General features: G+C 31.8%; 2 protein-coding genes across 3 annotated transcripts; both read left to right on the forward strand.

Moving 5' to 3' along the window:
- Positions 1 to 3,275: 3,275 nt before the first annotated feature.
- NTL (NTF2-like protein) lies at positions 3,276 to 5,002 on the forward strand. Its single transcript, XM_039039076.2, has 2 exons — positions 3,276 to 3,675; positions 4,765 to 5,002. Exons 1-2 carry the CDS (start codon positions 3,373 to 3,375, stop codon positions 4,837 to 4,839), a joined length of 378 nt encoding a protein of 125 aa, XP_038895004.2. The 5' UTR covers positions 3,276 to 3,372; the 3' UTR covers positions 4,840 to 5,002.
- Positions 5,003 to 10,148: 5,146 nt separating this feature from the next.
- LOC120082642 (CRIB domain-containing protein RIC10-like) lies at positions 10,149 to 13,188 on the forward strand. Of its 2 annotated transcripts, none has more exons than XM_039037894.2 (5): positions 10,149 to 10,610; positions 10,950 to 11,142; positions 11,257 to 11,354; positions 11,474 to 11,591; positions 12,621 to 13,188. In XM_039037894.2, exons 2-5 carry the CDS (start codon positions 11,085 to 11,087, stop codon positions 12,827 to 12,829), a joined length of 483 nt encoding a protein of 160 aa, XP_038893822.2. In that variant the 5' UTR covers positions 10,149 to 10,610; positions 10,950 to 11,084; the 3' UTR covers positions 12,830 to 13,188. The 2 variants fall into 2 exon arrangements, with proteins under 2 accessions (XP_038893822.2, XP_090172109.1); XM_090315983.1 differs by having other exon boundaries at positions 10,296 to 10,610; positions 10,779 to 11,142.
- The last annotated feature ends 7,975 nt before the right edge of the window (positions 13,189 to 21,163 follow it).

Here is a 21,163-nt window from a genome sequence, read left to right on the forward strand (position 1 = left end):
TATTAATATGTAGAAATTTGATATGTAAAATAAGTAAAATATTAATATGTAGAAATTTGATATGTAAAATAAGTAAAATATTAATATGTAGAAATTTGATTAAATTATTTTTATATATTGAATTCAGATTAACAACTCCATTTCAATTTATATAATGCAAATTTTCTTTCCAAAGTGCTAAAAAAACTATTTTTATAAGTGATTAGAGAATAAGTTATCTAAAAAGTAATGAAATTAAATCAAACAAAAATAAATATATATGTATATATAATGTATCATAAGTAAAAAATATATATATACATTTTTAAGTAAATAATAAGTTCAGATTGATTCGGGTTGTTTCAGGTTACTTTAGGTGAATCCTTGAACCAACCCAACCCAAAAAATTTTCATTTATTTGAACCCAACCCAACCTAAATAAGTTGATAATCGAATCCAAACTATACGGGTTGGATTGGGTTGATCAATTTTTTTAAACACCGCTACGAGGAAGCTTTTGTCCTTCAAGTGGCATTCCCACCTTCTACATCATCGATAAATATATAATACAATCTACTTTGTGGGTCCAAACAAAGAATTTCTTATCATGATATAATGTTAAATAGAAATTCATCCATTCAAAAGCCTAAACGGATGGTTTAAGGTTTAAATTATATCGATATTTTAATATAATTTTTTTCATTATTATTATTTTTATCACTGTCTATGTATATGTATTGACCTATATTTGAATTACGAAATAAGACCACATCTACCCTTGGAGAATGAAAAATGGTGTAATTTTGGTTGATTCCAATTACACCATCAATTGGAATCAGCTTGAATAGTAAACCGGTGTGATTGTGATTATTTGTGTTTACTCATCTAATTTTTCAAAAGCAGTATAATTGTGATCGACTCTGTTTACTTAAAATCATTAATTGAAAGGTAGAACGAAAATGACTAAACTACCCTCATAACATGATTTTTCGTAGACAACATCGAACACGCCCATTCACAACCATTTCAAACAATCCGTCGACTATTTGAGACCACTCTTCTTCACTTCTTTATGATTCAACTTCCGATTTCCATTTTCTATTTCTTCAATCATTTGTTCGGTCATCCATTTGTAAGTGTAACATATTCTGCCATTCCCTTGCATTTTTTACTTTGTTTCTTATTGCAATCATCTTTGTTTACCTGTTCATATATCTACAGTTAAGACTTTGCTGTCTGTATATGTGTCAATGATTTATTTGAAACTCGAACTTGAATGTTTGTTGCCGTTACTATTCAAGTATTAATGATTTGCCATTAATTTGGTCACATTAGTTTATTTAGTATTCCATTCGTTTATCGTCACTAATATCATCATCACTATTCAATTTTACTATATGATCTGATAAACCTATCGACAAAGAAATCGACCTTGTTATCGTTTATCGATATGAATATGTGCTTCACTGACGGTCGTGTCAATTAGGTCAAATTGAAGTAAGTCAGTAGATGGAAGTCAATATGTTGATAAATTGATATCAGTTTATCGGTAGCAGTAAAATAATGTTGTAGTTGATAGCGGTAAATGAACTGACACTTGTGAACTGCGTTGTTTGCTTCCATGAAAACTAAAATTTCCAGATGACTGGTTTGAGTACATAGATGATTATCCCAATTCTGACTCAGCAAGCAAGAACACACCACCAACGAAGAAGTCGTCTGGGGAGGATGACAACTCCTCTGAAGCTCGCTTATCGGACTACCCTTTCGATGTTTAGACTTGGAGTTTTGACCATTCTAGCATTGACATTCATCTCACTTGGTCGGAGCTCCAAATGACTGGTGAATACGATGAATTAGTAGATGGGGTAGAAGGGAAGGTGAGCACCATAGAAAGACCGGCAGATTCCCCAAAATCCTCCACCAACAACTCTCAATCTAACAGTGAAAATTGATTCAGTTGGTTTACAATCTAGTGTGAACCAGCCCTTCCCTCATGAAGCATTGCTGGTACTAGTCAACTGCCCTTCAGACCAAAAAAGGAAGAGGAAGGTGAAGGAGGTGGGGAGTAAGCATCGTGTCGTCGAAGGACTAAATTGCACGAAGGTCCAGAAGAAGAACTCTCGATACACACTGGTGGTCATATCCAGTGACTTTGAGTAGGGTTCTTCTTTATATGGTTAGGCTAGGGGGTTGAGATTTGTATATTTCTTTTTTTTTTTTTTTTTTTTTTGGGGGTTTGGTGGATATCAAACCCTGACCCCATTTTCTTTTGTATGATCTTATAATAATTTTGTATTTTATTTAATTTGGTAATGAAAAAAATATTTCTACGATTGATCGTCAACTATTTTTTTAAAATTTTTGTTGATCTATGTTTGCTTTGTGGGGTTGCATAGAGTAAATTGTAATTTTATATGCATGCAATAAATAGAGTGATTGAAGCCTTAATCAACGTAACATGATAGTCGTAGATTAATAAGCGTAGCAAGAATGTGATTATAAGAAAATTCAAAAAATCAATGATCGGACCGATCAAATAAACACAAATTGATAAAACTATCGGTATTGTTATTGTTATCGATAGATCAGTAAGACTATTGTATGGAGTTATAAAATTGTTAAATTATCCTCAACTGCTGCCGATGGATGCATTTGTAAATCTGTATCTCCGAAGTTTCAAGGCAAAAGATGAAAATTTGACAAAAAGTATTCTTACAAAATGTGTGGGTCCCACTGCTCTACAATTAGAGTCAGAACCTTCTCTAACTCAATCGATTTACACCATTTGATTATGGATGGTACGGTGAACCTCACGTTTCATTGCAATTATAGATGAACGTGAAGTAATCAAATGGGACCCCACTTACCAAATTGAGTAAAAGTGGACTAAATTATTCGTAGTTACATATATATTATACACAGAGTCCATAAATATACTTCAATATTGTCCCCTATATTTCCTTACAACAAGAATCGAAGCAGAGAAGCAAAACAATGTATGAAACACAAAATTAATAGAGAAAATGAGTAAATTTAGAATGTGATTTAATTGGTGAAAGCAAAAGAATATATATAAAAAAATTATAAAGCCGAAGAAAGAGGTGGAAAAGTGATGCCTTCATTTTGATATACTCTTTAGTCTCCTCTTTTACCATATCTCCTTTATTCCTCTCTCTTTGCGTACATATACAGCGACTTCAATTATTCCCTATTTTCATCCACTGGCCCAAATGACTCCTCTACCCTTCTTCCCCTTCATTAGTCAAGCTGATATCCCAAGGGCAGCCCAGTAATTACATCCCCTCCCATTCACATGAGAAAGAAAACAACATTATATTACATACTCACTACAAAGTCTACACATTATATTGTTTGGTTGTAGAGAAAGAGATGGAAGAAGAGGCTGATATAATTGGGAAGGCGTTTGTGGAACATTATTACCAATTGTTTGATAATGAAAGAGCTTCGCTTTCCTCTTTGTACCAACCCGACTCCATGCTCACTTTTGAGGGTCAGCAAATTTTAGGTGTTGATGACATCTCCTCAAAGCTTCAACAATTGCCATTTGAACGTTCTCGACATATCGTCAGCACCATAGATACGCAGCCCTCCTCCGTCCTCGGCTCCTTCCTCATCTTCGTCAGCGGTAGCCTCGAGCTGCCCGAAGAAGAACACCAACTCAGATTCAGCCAGGTTTATGATTACCTATCCATTTATACTCTTAATAAAAAGTTTAAGATGATTGCTCTAAATTTCAGCCAATAAACATTTACTCCTCTCTATCTCTTGCTTTTTGATTCGCTTTTTATTGATGGTTTCAAAATTCAAGTTAAATTTTTTTAAAAAAATTAAAACCTTATTTTTGTTTTTTTTTTTTTTTTTAATTTGACTAAAAATTTAACTCTTGTATTTAGTTCATCTATGTATTTTGTAGATTTGTGAACTTGTAAAATTCAGTAACTAAATTTTAGTTTTGAAAGTTCACGTAACAAAAAGTCTAAATTTTCAATTTAACAAATTAAGGTTCCGTTTGAAATGAAGAGAGAAAAAGATATTTTTTTTTTTAAGTTCATTATTATTTAAACTCTTTTGATAAAAATCATTTACTTTGAAAATGTTTCAAAAGTTATTTTAAGTGGTTGCTAAATATTTCAAATTTTTTTCAAAATATATTTTTTTTTTCAGAATTAAACCTAGAAAGTTAAACCAAATACACTCTTATGGTACGTTTGGAGAACATTTTCAAGTGTTTAACTTAAAAAATAAGTCATTTTGAAAAAATATGTAGTGTTTGACTACCACTCAAAATAAAAATTTTAAGTGTATCTTAATCAATTTTTATAAAAATATTTAAACAAAAATAAGTTTTTTGAAAAAAAAAATTATCAAATCAATCCAAACATGCCTATGAATTTAATTGGCAAGCTCTTGCTTAGATATTATTGTAACTTGATAACTAAAATGAATTTAATTTTGGTAAAAATATTGTTTATGTGGTCTTCATGTATTTTCAAATATTCAAATTAGTCCATTGTATTAGTTTTTTATTATATATTTTAACCTTTTTTATTAACATTAGATATCAAATAAAAATATGTTCACATTGGATACAATTATTTAATCAATTTCAATGAAAATGAATTTCAAATTTATAGTAAATATTAATTCTAAAATTTATTGAAAATACCGAAACTAATTTAAAGTATATTAATTAAAATAGAAGGAAACTTTTAATATTTTATTCACGTTTTTAACAAAATTAAGAAAAATATTTGGTTGCAGATGTTTCACTTAGTACCTTCGCCACAGGGCAATCTTTTCGTTCAGAACGACATTTTTCGCCTCAATTACGGTTAGTTCGTTCAGGCTTCAGGGCTTCTTCCTGCCTACATTTCAATACATAAAAACGCTGTCGTTTCAATGGATGTGATTTGATTTGTATTCTGCTTCTATTCTAAATATACGAAATTTCTGATTTGTTTTTCTGTTGTTATAATAATATATGTCGATGTTCTGTTTCGATCTCTTTTCTTTCATTTTTGGGCTTGGGATTTCGGCCCAATAATCTAGCTAGGCAATCGACTTGCCCGGCCCAATATCTCGACTTAAACAGGCCCCTGGTCGTAAATGGGCTAGCTTTATCAAATTTAATAATATTTTTTGTCACTGCCGAATGAATATCATTGCGTAAAGCATTAATGAAGTGTAAACTGAGGGGCATCATCATAGTTTATAAATTCATGTCGTAAATATTATATTATGATTTTTCAACTTTTTAGGTTCTTTTCATAAACTATGTAATAAAGTGTGAAATTATCCGAACATACTTTGAATGAAGAGTCATTTCATTTCTTTTACCTCGTCTAATTTAAGAGACAACTAATAGAATTCAACAATATTTGAGTGTAAAAAAAACTCGTAGAATGTTAAGTCATAGGTGAATGGAGACGACATATTGAACTCATTCGCTCTATACTATTTGTTAAAGTCATATCCTTTATTTACCATTAGGCCAACACATGAGGGGTTGTTGTAAGGATTAAAAAATTGCAAAAATTATTTTTAGTACAACAAATGAAGATAGGAAGATTTGAAAACCTTCGACCAGAACAAGTGTAACCCCTATAAATTACCCTTGAGTTAATTTAAGGGAAGATGAGAGAAAACAATCAAATTAAATTATCACTATATTCTTCCCACACTTATTTTATTTAATATATGTGCATTTTAGTTGTTGAGTAAATCCAACTGTCCAAGATTATATGAAGACGATTTATTTATGAAAAGTCAATCCTTAAATCCATGAATATTAGAAATTATAGAGAAGAAAACAACTCGAGGCATTTTCTAATGATAAGTACAAACATTCAAGAATATAAAAACATTCATACTAGAAAAATTATTTTGTAAAATGATCTTTGATAAACTTATGGCAATAATAATAAGAAAAAGAAAAAGAATTTAATTATAATTAGTTCAAGATATTAATTCATAAGGTCCTATTTGGTAATCATTTGATTTTTTTATTTTTGTTTTTTAAAATTAAGTCTATTTCATTCACATTTCTTACAACGGTTTGTATCTTTCTTAACTATAATGGTTGAATTTTTAACCAAATTAAAAAAAAACTTTTTGAAAGCAAATTTTTTTAGTTCTCAAAATTTGCTTTCGTTTTTAGTTATTGGTGAAAAGTAGATAACAAAAGAAGAAATTTATATGTGAAAGTAACATCTATAGGCTTAGTTTTCAAAAAAATTAAATTAAAATAAAATGGTTAAAAATTTGTGATCAAAGCAAGTTTAGTTCGACGGTAATTGACATACATTCTCCAAATTCCGATTTTTATTTTCGTTGTTATTATACTTTAAAAAAAAAAAAAAAAAACAAAAAACTTGTGAGAGTTGGGAAAAGGAAAACGGTATAGATTGAAATGAAAAGAGGAAATGGGTTTGTTTGATAAAAAGAGACCACATTGTTGAAGGAAAGGCCAAGACGTGCCTCCAACAACCATCAAAACCACACCTAAGCATTAAAAGCAGCTGTCAAATGGTATGCCCAAATGCTCCCATTAACCCATTTCACTTCACCAAATTCAAAAGGCCCCATTTTTATTTTTATTTATTTATTTATTTTTAAAAAAAGCCATCGACGTTTTATTTTGTTAATTACAATAAATAATGAAAACATAACAGAATATTGTCTTATTTTAGAATTCAAAAATCCCCTCGTTATCCTTGTGGGGTGCACGAAAGTGGAAAAAAAAACCTTATTTAAAATTAGATTCAATATTATAAAATTGTATTCTATAAATTTCGAAGATGGTGTCTTTTCAACGATATACTACACATTAAAATTGAAAATTTTCTATGGTAGATTTGAAATTTTCACCTAATGGTTAGAAATATATGGATTATACTCGTTGAATTAGACTTATATTGACAGTGAAATTCAAAGTTTATGATTATATTAACTAAATCATTCAATTCTATATCTATTTGTTTTTAATAAAAAATTTCATATATAAAAAAATTATTAAACATAAAATTGAAAATTTAGATTCTTATTAGACATTTTTAAAGTTTAAAAAATTATTAGATATAAAATTGAAAACTATCAACCTATTAAACATTTTAAATTTTCAAGTGTTTTTTAGTCATAAAACTAAAGTAGCTATTACACACTTTTTTAAGTCTTTGAAACATTTTAGATACAAATTTTTTTGAAAATTAAGCCTATAAACATCATTTCGTCTATAAATTATTTGATTTGTCATCTACTTTCTATTGATATTTTAAAAAACGAAACAAAGGTTTGAAAATTTTTAAAAAATAGTTTTTAAAATTTGGTTAAAAGATTTAACTCTTTCGTTTAAGAAAGATAAAAATCATTGTAAAAAAAAATTGAGATGAAGTTAATTTTCAAAAACAAAAAACTAAGCCTCTATTTGGTAACCATTTTATTTTTGAAAATTATGCTTATGAACCCTACTTCCACCTTCAAATGTGTTTCTTTATTATCTACTTGTCACCAATAGTTTAAAAAACCAAGACAAACTTTGAGAATTAAAAAAAGTAGCTTTCAAAAAGTTGTTTTTGTTTTTGGAATTTTGCTAAAAATTCAACCATTCTACAAATCATGGTAAGAAATGTGGATGAAATAAACTTAATTTTCAAAAATAAAAATAAAAAACTAAATGATTATCTAACTGGGTCTAAATAATTACCCAACGAGATTTAAATTCATAGTTTAATATTTCAATTTATTATTGAGGGAGGGAAAATATTTAACATATTAAAAAAAAAAGAAAAGAAAAAGGAAAAAAACTTTTTCTTGGTTAACCCAATCAACTATTTATTTGGAGTATGATTTTCCAAAATGAAAAGTTAGGGAGAAATATGGAAAACAGCTAGAGAAGAGGGGGGGGAAAATATAATAATAATAATAAGGACCAGCTGGAAATGAAAAAACCCATTAAGCCAGTTGGTTTAGGCAGTCAAATTGGTTCATTTTTGGCCTTAATCAAAGCATACCATTTTCCTCACTTACAGCTTTTCCCAAAAGTGACCTCAAAAATAAAAACTCACCTAACCTCAACTTGAATCTTGATGATGTTGTTTTTAAAAATTATGGAGACTTTTTTTTTCTTTCTTTTTTTTTTTTTGGAGGGTAAGAAAATGACCTTTATATTAACTGTCCCACAACCATATCTTTTCCCTTTTTTTTTTTTTTATTATTTTTTATTTTTTTATTTCCAATCTTATGGAAATTATTATACGAAATACTAATACAATCTGCCACTTAATCATTTTTTTCTTTTATAAATACTTAATCATCTTTCTTCATTATCATATTATGATGGTAAAACATATTTTTTTATGTTGGGATGATATTATCGAGGGTGATTTTCAAATATAAAAAAAATGAGCTGACTTATATATAAATATAACAAAATGTCACTATTTATCAATAATAGATAGTGATATTTTACTATATTTAAAAATATTTTCAACAGTTTTGTCATTTAAAACAATCAGTCTATTATTTAAAATAAGGTTCAATCTTTAAAATTAGGGTAAACACTAGATCATTTTATCTATGTATACATCATTATAACTATATAAGGGTAAATTTATTTTTGAGACACTCTTGAAACTTTGATCTAATTTGAGTATTGAAGTTTATATGACAAACACTACACGAGTGTACAATTTCTCTTTATTTTGTAAGTCACCTATTCTCCATATTAAAAACTTTATCATTGAGGCACGTGCAATTTTCCTTGACTAATTGTGTATTAATAACTTTTTAGGATTAAATTAAAACTTTTTAATATTCATGCGATTGTAATTTAACAAAGCTATTAGTTTGTTGGTGTGTTTAGAATACATTTTCAAGTATTTTATTTAAAAAATAAGTCATTTTGGAAGAAATTTGAGTGTTTGACAACCACTCAAAATAGTTTTTTAAACATATTTTAATAAGTTCTTATCAAAAGTGTTTAAATAAAAATGAGTTTTTTGAAAAATACTTTTTTGTCATGTCAATCCAAACGGGGTTTATATTTTTAGGTTTAAATTTCATTTTGACATACGAATTTTTAGCATTATTTTATGTTTTTTCTTAGAGCTTCAATTTGTTTTATTTTGATAATTAAACATTCTAAATATCAATTTTAATCGTTTAGACTTTGTTTGTTAACAATTTCAACTTTTTGTTTTATGTTATTTAAAATTATATTTGTTTCTTCGCATTATGTTTTTCACATTTCTAAAAGAAATGTTTGGTTTTTTAACCAAATTAAAAATAAAATAACTATTTTTTTTGTTTTAAATTTTCAAACTTTGGCTTAGATTCCCTAAATATTTTTTAAAATAGATAACATAAGAAAGAAACTCTTAGTCTTAGGTACAATATTAAATTTTCGTCAACATGTTGATATTTTCATTAGTATTTCCATGTTTCTATGGAGTTCGATATCGTGTGAATTGATATTTCCATTATATCGTAAAAATCAATGAAGTAAAAAAAAAAAAAAACATAAAAATGCTACTAATATAAATATAATATAAATAATAGACCTGTTAACTTTATTGAAATTTATAAAATGTTAATCTACTAATTTAAATTTATTTTTCTTGAAATATTGTTTCTATAATTTTTTTTTAGAAATATCCATCAAAATCGACATTTTATCAATGTTTCCATCGAATTTTTCATAAAATCAAGATCTCGCTATTTTCATCAATATGGATATTTTAAATCACCGTATTAGGTGAAAATAGTGGTTATCAACTTGATATTAAAAAACAAAAAAACCAACAGGATTTTTTTCCCTCCTAAAAGACATGAATTTAAATCTTTCATCTTTATTTGGTTTTTAGCAAACTCATAACATGATCCATCCACACATAATTGAATATATAAAAGCAGATGATTTGATTTTTTTTGCTCGTACAATTATGCTGAACTCAAAAGGAAAAAATGATAATGAATTCAAATATTAAATATGCACATATCTTCAGTCCAGGTAGATTGGGCATTCCAAGTGACAATATAACACAATTAGTTATTCTTTGAAATTTCTTTTTAAAATTCATTTTTAAAAAAGAGAATAAAATAAACTAAAAAATGGAGGACTAAAATGAAATGCAAACAAATTTTCTATTGACCCACAAAACAGCATCTGCTTAGCAATATAGACTCATACATGTACATGAACAGAATACTTTACTTATCACTGACCCAATACCTAATCTTATTTGTATTAAGTTCCTTGCCTTGTCCTTAAAAGTCTCTCAGTTACCCTTCATTTTGGAGGGCTTTCATAGTCAATTTACCGCTTCTCCTCTTCTAAGGCCATCCATTTCTTTGTCCCTCTCTATAATGAACATCTTCCACACTAAAATCTTCCTCACTCTTTGGATTTTACTCATTTCATCTCATCGTTCCTTTGTTCTTTCTTGTTTTTCCTTAATGGGTTTTCACTTTTAAGCTTTTTGAACACCCAAATGAATGTTTTGGATCATTCTGCTCCCATTCAAAGGAATCGAACCTAACTGCAGAAAGAAGCTCCAGCTCTCCCATTTGCAGGAGGAGGAGGAGAAGAAGAAGACGTTGCTTTTCTTTAGGTATTGTATCTTTTTAATTTGAGCTTTTACTCGCTTTTCTGTTTAATTTTCTGTATTTTGAACTGTTGTATTAAGGGAAAGAAATGTGGGTTTTGAAACCCTTCAATGAATCTACAAGTCATATCTTCCTCATTAATGAAATGTATCTTCTTTTGTTTTAATTATTAGATACCATTCTTCATCCACCGGAAAAAAGGGAACTAAGGGGAAAAAAAAAGTTGGGTTCGAAATCACATGCACTCAGCCTTCTCTGATACTCTAGGCATTGTTTGATTTCAATATGCTTAAAATATACACGCAAAGCTTTGTTTAAGCTGAGCATGTCTACTTTTTTGACAGGTCTGAAGGAGAAAAGCAAAACCATTGATCTCCAACTTCTTTGGGGATTTTTGCTTGTCGATTTGCAATCTTATTGTTTAAAGGGGTTGGTTGTATCGTATCAGCTGTTGTATTGGTCTCTTTAGTTTCAAAATCATGTCAAACAAATTGAAAGGGATCTACAAAAGTTTCAAGTACATTTCCCAAATCTTTGGTAATGTTCTGTTTCTTCTCATTCTTCTCTGTTTTACACAATTTCCCTCTTAACTTTTCATTTGGTTTTTGATTATTTGGGACTGATGTGAAAACAAAATTGGGGCTATTTTAGTGGTGAAAGAACGAGAGATGGAGATTGGGTATCCTACAGATGTGAAACATGTGGCACATATTGGATGGGATGGCCCTTCTGGTACAGCTCCCAGTTGGGTACGTTATCACCTTCACCATCATCTGGTCTCAATATTTTCACTTTCTTTTAGATTTTCAATAGTGTTTGCACAATTTTGCTATCTGGGTGTTTGAAAATGTTCCCCTCGTTTTGGTAGATGAGTGAATTCAAAACAGCACCAGAGCATTTCTCGGCCGCGTCGTTTGGTGATATTAGTGATAGAAGAGATTCAAGTTCTACTGCTGTAACAGCTCCTACAACATGGTCTTCTCTTGGTACTTTTTGCTACTCTCCATTGTGGATTTTCTTTTTCATTGTAGGATCATTTCTTTTTTTAAGAAAACACAAGTGTAGGATTAGAAATGAAACTGCAGTAGATGGAAAGTTGGAATGGAGAAATGGCACTGAGAACATGTGCAATTGGATGGAAGGTATTTTCTGTTAGTGGACAAGTGAAAACAGGGGCTTTTCACGGGTTAACCTGTTGAAGACAACAAATAAATTTAATATCTCTTTCATAATTTATTGAATAGCTCCATGATATGAATGAATTTTGAAGATTCTTTACCCCCATAGAGAGATATTTTGGCTTTTATGTCACGAGACCACCACTCCTCTCTCTGGGGTAATATTGGTGCTTATTAGCCTTAGAAAGAAACAAATGTATTTTTTATTTTAAGTGTGGTCCACAATATGATGACAGATTGATTACTTATATCAAAAACCATGTGGTAAGTTCAATTGAAAAATGCAATTATCATGAACCATTTCCATCTTTTGATGGTTGAATCTGCCAACCTTTGTTGATAAGCCGATCCACTCCCCATTTTTGTCTGGTTGATCCCGAATTGCAGTCTAGATATGAAGTTATTGGCTTACTACATTAGAAAACTGTTGGTTCTTGTTGAAATGACAGTATTATATTTGGGATTTACTATTCTATTTCACTTTGTACAATTGACTGTCTACATTTCTTGTCAGAGTTTCATCCTAGGCGTCGTTCTCGACGTTCTTGGATTTTTGTTGACACTTGAACTAAATGCTAAATTTGGATAGTCTGTCATCCCAGTTCTGAACAGTCTTTGTGACATTTACTCAGACCTTTTCTTCTTTTTTGGGTCTCCCTGCTCGACATTGATAGGCAGTTTATAATTTTCTGTGAACGATTGATGGAAGTTGCACTTGCACATGGTCTGTGATTGTTTGGTTGATGTGGTGTGTCTACATTATGTTCTGGACAAAGTAAAATGAATGGTGAATCATTGCTTATCAAGGATTTTTATACTTTTCATATCTTTTAACAGATTTTGATCAGGCAATGCTACGCCAACAATCATCAGACTTCTTTGGCGAACTTCCACGAACAGAAATTCCCAACCTTCCTACAAAACCAAAGAAAAAGAGCAGAAACTTCTCTCCAAAATCTTCGTCTTCCTCAAAATCATCTCGAGTATCAAAGACAAAGCCATCGTCCTTCGGCGAAATCAAGATAGTATCCAATTTGCAAGTTTAGAACTGCCATCATAACTCTCATACTTGTGCAAAGGAATAGAAAAATCAGTCTGCCTTTTTTTATCATATCAGGAATGGTGTAATTGTTTCGACTGGAGTGTACATCAGACGAACAATAAAATGTAGTAGTATCCGGGTTCTTTTCGCCCCGAGAATGAAATCTAGATAGGCATCAGAAGATGTGTAAAAAAAAAACGATACTTGATGCAATATCTAAGATGGGTGAAAAGAGATCATTTTGTTTTCATTTCAAGAAGAAAAAGTCATGCTGGAAATGTCAAGTGTGCTACTACTTTGAATGAATGCTGTAAGAAAAAGAAAAAACTGACGTTTTTTTTTCAAAAGAAATTTGTTTTGTTAGTTCATTGTCCTTTTCCTCCATTCAACAGATGATTATAAACATTTATTTAATGGGTCTGGAAAATTTATTATTCAATGCGCCATGTTTGGTTCTCTGTAAACTGCCGCTGCAACGTTGTTATAAATCTATGAGATAATGACATCAGGCATTGCTTCCGCCAAACTCAGCAACTTCATCGGTTGTGACGTTGCTATCTTCCGACCACTTACATTAATTCATTTAATGAAGAAGCGACACTGCCTCAGAAATTTCCAGCGCTTTGTTCTGATGATGGTTGCTTTTGTTTTTACTTTCCTGGCCCATTTATTTACATTGTCTTCAACATCATCTTGGCCTTTGGAGAAAGGCTGTCTTGGGAGGGTTTCAAGTATTTAGGATAGTGTGAAGCTAATGAAATAAATTAATTGATCACTTATTCAGTAGTATATGTATTGTGATAGAAAAATAGTGTATCACCTTTAAATGCTTATGTCTCCACCAATCAAAATTGATAATGTAATCTGTATTGGCTATTAACGCAAATTTCAATGCTTCTCATGCGAGAATTTGGCTCATTTGTAAAATATCTTTTTGCGAGAATTTGGCTCATTTGTAAAATATCTTTTCTTGTGCCTAGTGAAAACTTGCGAACTTATTGATATGAAAGTTGATGAAACTAGGAATTCTTGTATAGATAGACCTAAAGAATAGTGCTCAAATGTGACTTTTTCAAAATAAGTTTTTATAACCCTTCACTAGTGTTAGTAAACATTTTTTTTTTCTAATTTTATTCTCACTCCTTTTGCTTATTCTTTTTTCCCTCTCGGTATTTGCTGTAGTCATTTTCTTTGCACGTTTTGAAAAATGTTTCACGTTATTGCCGACTGTCGTATATTACCAATCATCATGTTTGTTGCTGGTGGGTCACACATTGTGCATTGCCGAAAGACAATAGTGAGAGGAAGATGATGTTGAAGTTGGAGCAATCGTCACTCTGACTAGTGACATGTAGCTCTATGTATCTAAAAAAACTAAAATGGATCTAATACGAAATACATAAAACTCGACGTTGCAACATGATTACTAACAAAAAGAATAACTTGATATCAAACAATAACAACAGAGATAGTGAGACATAGAGATTAATAACACAGTTTGGTGTAATATCATCTATGTCTGGGGATTGTGTGCCTGGTGGAAATAAACTTCACTACATAAAAAATTAGCAATTACATTGAAGTACTTATTTGATAGACTCCCTCTTCAGTGTCTCGTGTACATCTTACTCTTCAATTTCAATTTAGGCTCCTCTGAAATTTCAGCTCCCTTCACTTTCACAATAATGCTTCTCCAAACTTTGTAATGTGATCCCCTTAATACAACGTACTTAGGCTCCCCTAAATGTGAGATCCTATCTTCATAAGCAAGCTTTTTTCAAGTTTTTGATTGAGCTCCTCTCAATATAACATCAAAAACTCATCCTAAGTTCTCACTTACTCATTCAGTGATTCACTACACTCACAATAATTCAACTAAGCCTAATTTACTGTTGAAACAAAACCATTGCAGTGAAAAATATATATTTTTAATCACAGTACATGAAAGTTGAAGTTTAGATAATCTCTAAGCTCAAAACTCTCAGTGCACAGATTTTTCTAATAAAGGAGCTAACCCTAAAATTAAACAAAACCACAATATATATAGCTAGTCATGATAAAATATTTAAGGAAGAAAGAAATAATCTATGCATGAAAAAAGGAAGGTAAGATGTGAAACTTGCAAATCACGCTGACAGATAAGGAAAAAATATTATGTAGAATTTTGCTACCCATCACGTAATATTGTGCTTGACATCATACATGACATATTACAAAATATATCGCGGAAGAGGGAAAAGCAAACCGATTGGCAAATATGCACTACACATATCAAAATATAAGAAAAATCACTAGACAAAATTTGCACGACATGAAATACGTTGCTGACATAATACAAGATGTATTGAAAATTATGTTGTTCAAGTTTCATCGATAATAAAATCAACCAATCATACTGCAATAACATTATCAAAAGTTTAAAGACGTAAAATAGAGAATAAGAAAAGAGAGAGGGAGAATAGGAGAAGAAAGTGATAGAAGAAAAACTAAAAGAAGTTTAAAAATAATTAAATTTATGGGGTGTTTGGGTGCCACACCCTGCCTTAGGTTACTCTACCAAATCTAAGATATGACATGCTGATAATAGATCCCAATGAAACTATGAAATCTATTTTCGATCTTAAAAAACTAAATATGTTTTAGAAAAACTGCTCTACATTCTTCCTTTGAATATTGTTTTTGCAAGATGGTGAACACTCGAAACAAGGCTTACCTCCCTAAATAAAAAATGGTAAGATACAAACAAAAAGCTAATCGAAAGAAGTTTGTTGAAAAAGATGTTCCTGCAACAACAGCAAACGCCTACGATGTTCGCATACTAGAGTTTCATTCACCTTCCTAGGACAAAGTCATAAAGTCATTGCTTCTCGCTCTGTTAAACTAAAAAAGTCAAATGCCATTACTTTTATCGCTGTTTAGAGAAAAATCGACTTGTTGTTTACAATGGTCAATGTGGAATGCAGACAAGCACATGTGGTCAAGCTATATTAAAGTAAAAAGACCAAGGGACCGAATATCGTCCTCAGCGAATCAAGTAATCATATTATGCTTTGCTACTAAAAAATTGTGTCGATTTTATCTAAGGATTGAACTTGGGATGATGATTTTTAATTTTTTAAATAAAAAAGCAAATAAGATGAGATCGAAACTCAAGAGAAAAAGGCGTTTTAGGGTACTGAATTCCTTAACTACTTCATTCAATCATGCAAAAGGTTCCTAAGGATTGTTATACCATTGATATGCTTAAATCTAGAAACTATTTTCAAGATTATTTCCTTTCAAATAACAACCTATTCTCATACAAGCATAATTGATAACTACTTCCTTGAAATCAAATTAAGAAGCATGACATTAAGAATAGTCATGATCAACTTTCGTTAATAACCTAACAATTTTCATGAGAAGTTTAGCAAACGATTCAACATTATAGATCTGGTTAAACATGCAATCATTTTCAATTGACATTCAACCTAACATACATCTATGATTAATCGATATGATAAAGCACAATAATATTGAAAAGTATTCAAAGACAAACATCCATAGAAAATGTTATTGCATTAACATAAATTCATAAATAAGTTCATCAATATGCTAGAACTAGAACGTTTAACCACACATCATTGCTACAAATGCATTCTCGTACATTGTTACAATCATAATCAATAAAAAATAAAATAAAATAAAGGGAACAAAGAAAACCCCCTTCCGAAGCAATCTCCATAGTTTAAGCCCGCCAATTTCACCTCCATTCACGCCTCGAGATCTCAAACGGCCTCCAAATGACCCTCTAATTTTTCTCTAGACTAAAAAATCTCTCTAAGGTCAAAATTTCCTGGTGTGATTGATTCCCATCTGCACCAAAACCCTAAGGGATTATATAGCAAAATTTTTCCAAAAATACAACTTTCTTTCCTAAAATAGCCTGACGTCGTGACACTAGTCTTTCCTATCAAAGCGCTAGCCGACACAGATGGAGGACTGTTAGAATCTTTAAATGATGACTCTTTCACCTTTCCATGACATACAAACAATGATGGAGGATTGTTAAAAGATTTTATTGATGCACCAAATATGTCGGATGACAAAAAATCTGTACAAAAACTGTAAACCCTAGAACTTGAATTCCTAAACATCTTTAATTTGAAGCTAAATTTGATGCTTGTATGCTCTAAGATAATTAGTTAATTTAACATATGTTGTGCAGGTATAAAGTTGAGTAAAGGGAGGTAATGAAAGAAGGATTTTTCTAAGTGTTAAGCTTGAAAAACTTAAGTGAAACTATGTGTAGGATGGTTTCAGAGGTTAAGTGTTTCCAACACTTAGAAAACTTTAAGGACGATTGGGAAAGGAAGATTAGAAAAACGGGAGATTTTAGCTAAGTGTTAGAAAAGAGATCAACCTATGCGATTTGAGAACATAGAACAAGGACTTGGCATTGAGAGGTTGGTCAAGCCAGGCATTGAGACATGAGGCGATGAAGTAGGGTTGAAGCACGAGGTGATGAAGCATGGTTGAAGCATGAGATGATGGAGAGTGGTTTGGCTTGATGCGATGGAGTATGAGTTTGTTGGTCGAGAGAGGTACTTGAGGTGAAAGGCATCCCCATCAGAGTTATTTGTTAAGAATTAGGATTTTTTTTTAATCTTAATTAGTGGGCTAAGTGGCAGAATGTTAGGCTTAAGACAATGGTTCGTGACATGAGCTATCACTTAATTATGCAAGGAAAACATGCAAAGGAAAGTATAAATAGGGGTGAAGAAAATGAAGATGGTTTGGCAATTTTACTCATGAAAAGGGAGAGATTTTGCAACCAACTTGAAGCTTAAGCCCGGGCGGAGCGGCCGTCGATGCAGAAGCGGTGAAGAAGAAGACCTAGGGCTGCCATGGAGAAATTTAGCCAGAAAGATGCTGGAGATTGAAGAAATCTGGAGGTTGGTCTGAGTTCTTAGCTAAGTAGAGTGATATGTGAAGTTTGAAGAATTTTGGGCTTTCAAGGAAGAATTAGAAGATCCAATTTGAAGGCAAGTAAGCTTAAAGGTGTAAGATGTTTAGAAAAGAAAATTGGAATTAAATAGGCTGGAACTAGCATTTTGAATGCTGAAAGTGGAAACTGGAAATAGATGTTTGGAGGGTAACTGTTGGCTGAAGGTTGAAGAAGGCACGGGGGAATTGATTTGTTAGTGGGGTGCCTCGTGCATGCTAGTCACATGCAACACGCCCTTTGTGTGTGCAATAACGCCCAACTGAGCAATGGTGACTACGCTTCCTCATCCATGTTCAACACCCAGTGGCTTGCCCACTTGATGCCCAGTCCGTGCACCCTCGATGTCTAGTGCGCACGTGTGTGCTGATGGCCTTGCCACCCATCTGAAGGCCCTGTGTGCATGCCTAAGCACCTTTGTATTTGTCCTAGCACCCACATCTAGCCTAATCATGCGTCTAGCTACTGGCCTCATTTTGAGAGTTTGAAGTTGATAATCAATATTTGAGGCCATCAAGGAGTACTATGGATTTTGAAGTCTTAAAATGACTAAGTATGGATTCACATAGGGATTTCATGAATAAATAGGAATTTTCAGAGTATGTTTAAATGGTTAAATTTTCTAAGTGTTTAAGATGCCTAAGGAGTTAACCAAGAGGTGTTAACTTATGTTTCAGACCAAGTTGAGATTGGAAAATCCTACAAGCTATTGGGAGCTAATTAAGTATCTATGAGTGATAATGTGTTTTTAAAATTGAAGACTTTGAATGTTCGAAGCATAGTTTTCTTGAAGTTGTTTTCAAAGCGTACTTTTCTTAAAATGAGTTACTTAATAAATGTCATAAGTTAAGTATGATTTCTTAAAATTGAGATTTCCTAGCATGGCTCGAGACTAATGTTCTATGAAAGATTAATGAGCTTTTACCTAAGCATGATTCTCTCTAAAATGCATTGTTACACTTAAAGCCATGTTAAGAATGATTTACTTAATATGAAGCTTATATGCTATCCTCAAATGATATGTTTCAAGCATGATTTTATGGGATGAGTTTTACAAACATGAGTTTAAGCATGATGTTTTCTCTTTAAAGATACTTATTATCATGTTTGTATTTATGGAATGAGAATGGACATGTATTAAATAATGGCTTTGCAAAGTATGTTTTATATACCCTAGTTTTAAGAATCTTGTTTTATATACCCTAGTTTTAAGACTCTCGATACTCAAGGAGATGAGGGTATCTAAGACCTTGATACTCAAGGAGATAAAGGTGTTCGGGAAGTTCAGTAAATATCTGTTATATAGATCTTTGGGACCCGCCTTAGCACACCTATAGGCTTTGGGTCGTGTGCACGGGTGCTTAGCCTTTTGGGAGTATTTCTACATGCACATATGAGAGTTAAAGATGTTGAGTGTATTGAGCTTACTTTACCTCAACCAAGCTTCAAGAGTACTAGTTATGAAGCTAAGTATGATGAGATTTATGTAAATTATGTTATGTTTTTTAGGTTTTATGTCCTAAAACTCGTGGTTTTGTAAACATTAGAACTTATTCTGAGAATTCGGTAAAGCTGTTATTGAAAATATTGTATTTTAGAAATCCAATAAACCCAAGTCCCTTGACTATTATATGAGTACTTGAACTTTATGTGGAGACATACAAGTGGATTATGTTCGAGTAAATAGTCAAAATGATCTATAGTATATGAATAAGGTTGGGTACCTTATTTTGGTAACGCTATTGGATACGGCCTACTCTGTAGTCGTTACAAAGAGTTGTAAAGTGCTACATATGAAGTGATTCTAGTTCGTGCATGTTGAGACATGAGGAGTGGGGGTTTCTTGTGCAAATGAATTTTGTGTAAGATCGGACCACGAAACCTGTCACTCTTACTTTATAACGCTGTTTACTGTTTAAGACTGACTATTTCAAAGTGATGACCTAGGTAACTTAACCTTAATCTTGAGCTAACTATGAACTCCTGTTTGTTCGAGATTATCCTTTGATTTACAAACGGTGAGAGTAGACCAATTGCCTCTGCTCAATAAGCTTACTGAAGGAAATCGGATTCACGATTTTCATGAGCAGTGGAAGAAAGATTATTCCAAATCACAATCATGAATGAATAATGCTTTTACAGTTGACTTTAAAAAAATAGTTATACAATTCATATAGAAAATACATCATGAATAACTACAAATGCTTAAAGGAAAACTGTACGAACATTTGCAGATGCATTTCTATGCTTCGATGCGCAAGACTGCTCGAACTACAACAACTTCGAACATTCGATCTACACGACCGCAACACCACAACACGAACACCACGCTCGTTCTTAACGAACACCTCGGCTACGAACTCCTCAGTAACAGCACGAACGGCCTCCAGAAACCCTCGATGGTGTCGAGTTGAGTCTAACACCACCAACAAGGCTACCTTGGTATTCTTGGTGTGAGAATCCAGAGGGTGGGCTCTGTTCGGACTTGGAATGAGGTAGACGAAGGAGGAAACACCGATCACATACACGACTGGGCAAGTGGGAGATGGCGGAGACCTATCGTATAGGTCGATGCCCAATCATTTAGATAAAGCTAAACGATTGTCTAGCAAAATCTATGCGATCGTTTAGCTTGGTCTATCACCTACAGACTCTATACGATCGTTTAATTTGGGCAAGCGATCGTCTAGCAAAACTATGTGATCGTTTAGTAAATACTGCATGATCGTTTTAGCTCGCCACTACACGATCGTTTAGCTCGCTCAGCCGTCATTTAGTAAATCTGTATTTAGTTGACGACTACCGTGAGATCCCTTTTTCGCCAAAAGAGAAATTTAAATTTTTTTTATCAACCTTTTTGTGAAAACTTCTTTTCAAAATAGGAAAACCACTTTCCTTTTAAACTCACGGTTACCATGAATTCAATAACCACCCATTCACTTGGTTATTAAAGAAAAATAATTAATTATCCAATAATTAATATTATTATAAATATAAATGATAACCAACTTATCATACTAAATTTATAACCTATAGTGTTAATATTTCATCTAATGAAACATATAAACTATAGTTCTTTTTCTATTGCATGGTACTTAATGTAAATCTCATTTACATCAATCCTCCACTAGATGTATCTCATACATAATTTTGATAATATCATATATAATCAAAATACCTCTTGTCAATTTGAAAATTTCAAATCAACACCAAGAACTGATCCTCAACTGAATCCATTAAGCTATCAAGGGGACCTCATGGACCTGTAGCTTAAAGCTCCAACGGTACGTGAATAACTGACTAAACTATTTAGTCATGGGATCCACCATCTGTTAACTACCAGACACTCCACTA

Source organism: Benincasa hispida, chromosome 8, assembly GCF_027475165.1.
Source record: "Benincasa hispida cultivar pf3 chromosome 8, pf3_genome.v1.1, whole genome shotgun sequence".
Lineage (NCBI taxonomy): Eukaryota > Viridiplantae > Streptophyta > Magnoliopsida > Cucurbitales > Cucurbitaceae > Benincasa > Benincasa hispida.

Excerpts from the sequence above, each read along its gene's own strand:
- LOC120082642 (XM_039037894.2), top strand. The coding sequence starts at position 11,085 with ATGTCAAACAAATTGAAAGGGATCTACAAAAGTTTCAAGTACATTTCC. Across the intron at positions 11,143-11,256 it reads GTACATTTCCCAAATCTTTG|TGGTGAAAGAACGAGAGATG; the intron begins GTAATGTTCTGT and ends GGGCTATTTTAG. Across the intron at positions 11,355-11,473 it reads CTGGTACAGCTCCCAGTTGG|ATGAGTGAATTCAAAACAGC; the intron begins GTACGTTATCAC and ends TCGTTTTGGTAG.
- NTL (XM_039039076.2), top strand. The coding sequence starts at position 3,373 with ATGGAAGAAGAGGCTGATATAATTGGGAAGGCGTTTGTGGAACATTAT. Across the intron at positions 3,676-4,764 it reads ACCAACTCAGATTCAGCCAG|ATGTTTCACTTAGTACCTTC; the intron begins GTTTATGATTAC and ends ATTTGGTTGCAG.